The sequence below is a fragment of the Lactuca virosa genome, chromosome 3 (genome assembly GCF_052849685.1).
Source record: "Lactuca virosa cultivar CGN04683 chromosome 3, Lactuca_virosa_CGN04683_v6, whole genome shotgun sequence".
In the NCBI taxonomy this organism is placed as follows: domain Eukaryota; kingdom Viridiplantae; phylum Streptophyta; class Magnoliopsida; order Asterales; family Asteraceae; genus Lactuca; species Lactuca virosa.
Window position 1 is genome coordinate 123,570,497 of NC_136428.1, and position 2,373 is coordinate 123,572,869.

A 2,373-nucleotide genomic window follows, 5' to 3' on the forward strand; every position below is an offset into this window, starting at 1 on the left:
AGTGGGTTGAAGGCACCAATGTCGGCCCACTAGTAGTTGATTATAGGTTAGATGATTGTCTTTGTGATAATTTTCTGGTGTGTCACTATCTGATATGCTTTATGTGCTAGTATTCTATGTTATTATGTGGTAGTGGTAGGGGTAAAATTGTCCCCGGTTACCTGTCGAAAGGACCGAAGGGGTAGGCCAGCACCCAAATATGCTAGGCAGTATGTGATTTATGTGTATATGCTAGGGTATTACGTGGTAGTACTAGGGGTGAAATAGTCCCCGGTTACCGGTTGAAAGAGACCGAAGGGGTAGGCCAGCACCCAGATATGCTAGGCGGTTATCGGTTGAAAGAGACCGAAGGGGTAGGTCGGACACCCAAATATGCCTGACATTATGATATTTGTATGGTATGTGGTATGATGGGGGAACTCACTAAGCTTCGTGCTTACGGTTTTCAATTTTGGTTTCAAGTACTTCGTTTTCAAAGGAAAGGAGCCGGCACAATCGCAATGCATCACACTATGTTTTCCGCATATGAGATATTTGGGATTACACTCTGATATTGTTTTATGATAACATGTTTTGATTATTGACACTTTGGTTTTGACATGGGATGTTATTATGAATGTTTTATACCGTTGGTTTTATAATAACTTAATTAAAAATGAAATTTTTGGTCTTAAATTTTGGGACGTTACAGACGTAGTCTTCATAAACCCAGACATTGCAATATCATTAAATTATCCAGGTATCCATTAATCACGTTTTGTAAACATGTCTTTAAACCATCCCGTGTCTTCCAGATTGAATTCCTTCATAAGCAAACCCCACTTCACCTCAAAGACATCAGGTTTCATATTAATGTCCCAAACAAGCTTCGAGAATCTTTTTCTAAAGTTTATGTTCGTAAATAAATCATATGATATCTGTATTAAACAAAAATAAAATAAACTTCTATATTTATTCATAAATGAATAAATATTAATAAGTAAAATAACAATAAATATTCATAAATGAATATACTAATATTTGTAAAAATTACTATCTTCATCTATGAATAACTAAATACTATCTAACATATCTGAAATATACTAAAATAATACCTTGTTTTTCAACTTCTTCATTATATGCCACATACATAATCGATGCTTTGAATTAGGAAACACATTCTCGATATCTTGTTTTATTGCAACATCTTGATCGGTTAAAACAAGTGTTGGTTCTTTCCCATGAGTTTTAAGAAACGCTTTAAGCAACCAAGAGTAGGACTCAATGCTTTCATTGCTTAGCAACCCCGCTCCAATAGTAACTGATTTTTTATGATGGTCAATAATAGTAAATGGAACAAAAACCATTCGATACCTAACACACAAAAAAAGTGTTCATCAAAGTCAATTTTTGATGCATTCATAAGTGAATATAAAAATATTCATGTATGAATACAGTTACAGTATATTATTAGAATAATTTCAACAATAAAAACTGAACATTAAACATAAAGTTAAAATATTCATATATGAATAAGTTATCAAAAAAGTAGATAGAATAACTTACTTGTTTGTTCGGAAAGTCGCATCAAACGAGATAACATCAGCAAATTCAGCATAATATGTCTTCTCCATTTCATCAGCCCAAAACATAGAGTCCAAAACATCATCTTGACAATTAAACTCAAATGAGTAATTTGGATAGTGAGCTCGACGGTCATTCATTGTGTTTACTATCATTTGAGCATCTTTATAACCTATAACCATGTTGATATTGTTGGATTAGTGTCTAAGCCCGTAACTATATTTGGTATGTACTTGACCCGGTTATGCATGATCCTTTTGGGTTGCCTTCACCAAAGCAACTTGACAAGGTAATTTAAAGAAAGAGAGAGGATATTATGGTTTATTAATATATTATAAGAATAATATATTAAAGGAGAAATCATATTTATTTAATTAGTATTAGTCATAAATTAATTAGGAATTAATTTGGTGACTAAAAGAGATTAATTAAATAAAGGGGATTAAACTGTCAAGTGTGTGATAGTTGAGTTTTGGGATGGGAAACCTAATGGACTAAGGGAGAACGAAATTATGATGAGGGATCATTATATTTTCGTCCAAGGGCCTTATTCCAGAAGGTTCCTTGGGCTGCTTGGTCATTAAGCTGTCCATTAGGGTTTAGACTGAAACCCTAGCAGCCTACAGTATAAATAAGACCCATAGGCTTCAATTTTCGGCACTTGCTTCCCAAGAGAAACCCTAGGCCGAAATTAAGCATTCTCCCTCCTCTCTCAAGTTGCCTTCTTGCTTGTGTGGTGTTTGTGATCCATTAGAGGAGTTACAATTGTGACTCTAAGCTCAAGAGAAGAAGATTCAAGCTTCCATTGAA

The 2,373-nt window shown here is 34.1% G+C and overlaps 1 protein-coding gene across 1 annotated transcript; it reads right to left on the bottom strand.

Annotated features, from left to right (window-relative positions):
• Positions 1 to 746: 746 nt before the first annotated feature.
• Positions 747 to 1,745, bottom strand: LOC145164001 (protein FAR1-RELATED SEQUENCE 5-like). The gene is made up of 3 exons (XM_079082733.1): positions 1,546 to 1,745; positions 1,095 to 1,353; positions 747 to 917 (listed from the first exon to the last, which is right to left on the bottom strand). Exons 1-3 carry the CDS (start codon positions 1,743 to 1,745, stop codon positions 747 to 749), a joined length of 630 nt encoding a protein of 209 aa, XP_078938859.1.
• Positions 1,746 to 2,373: the final 628 nt, after the last annotated feature.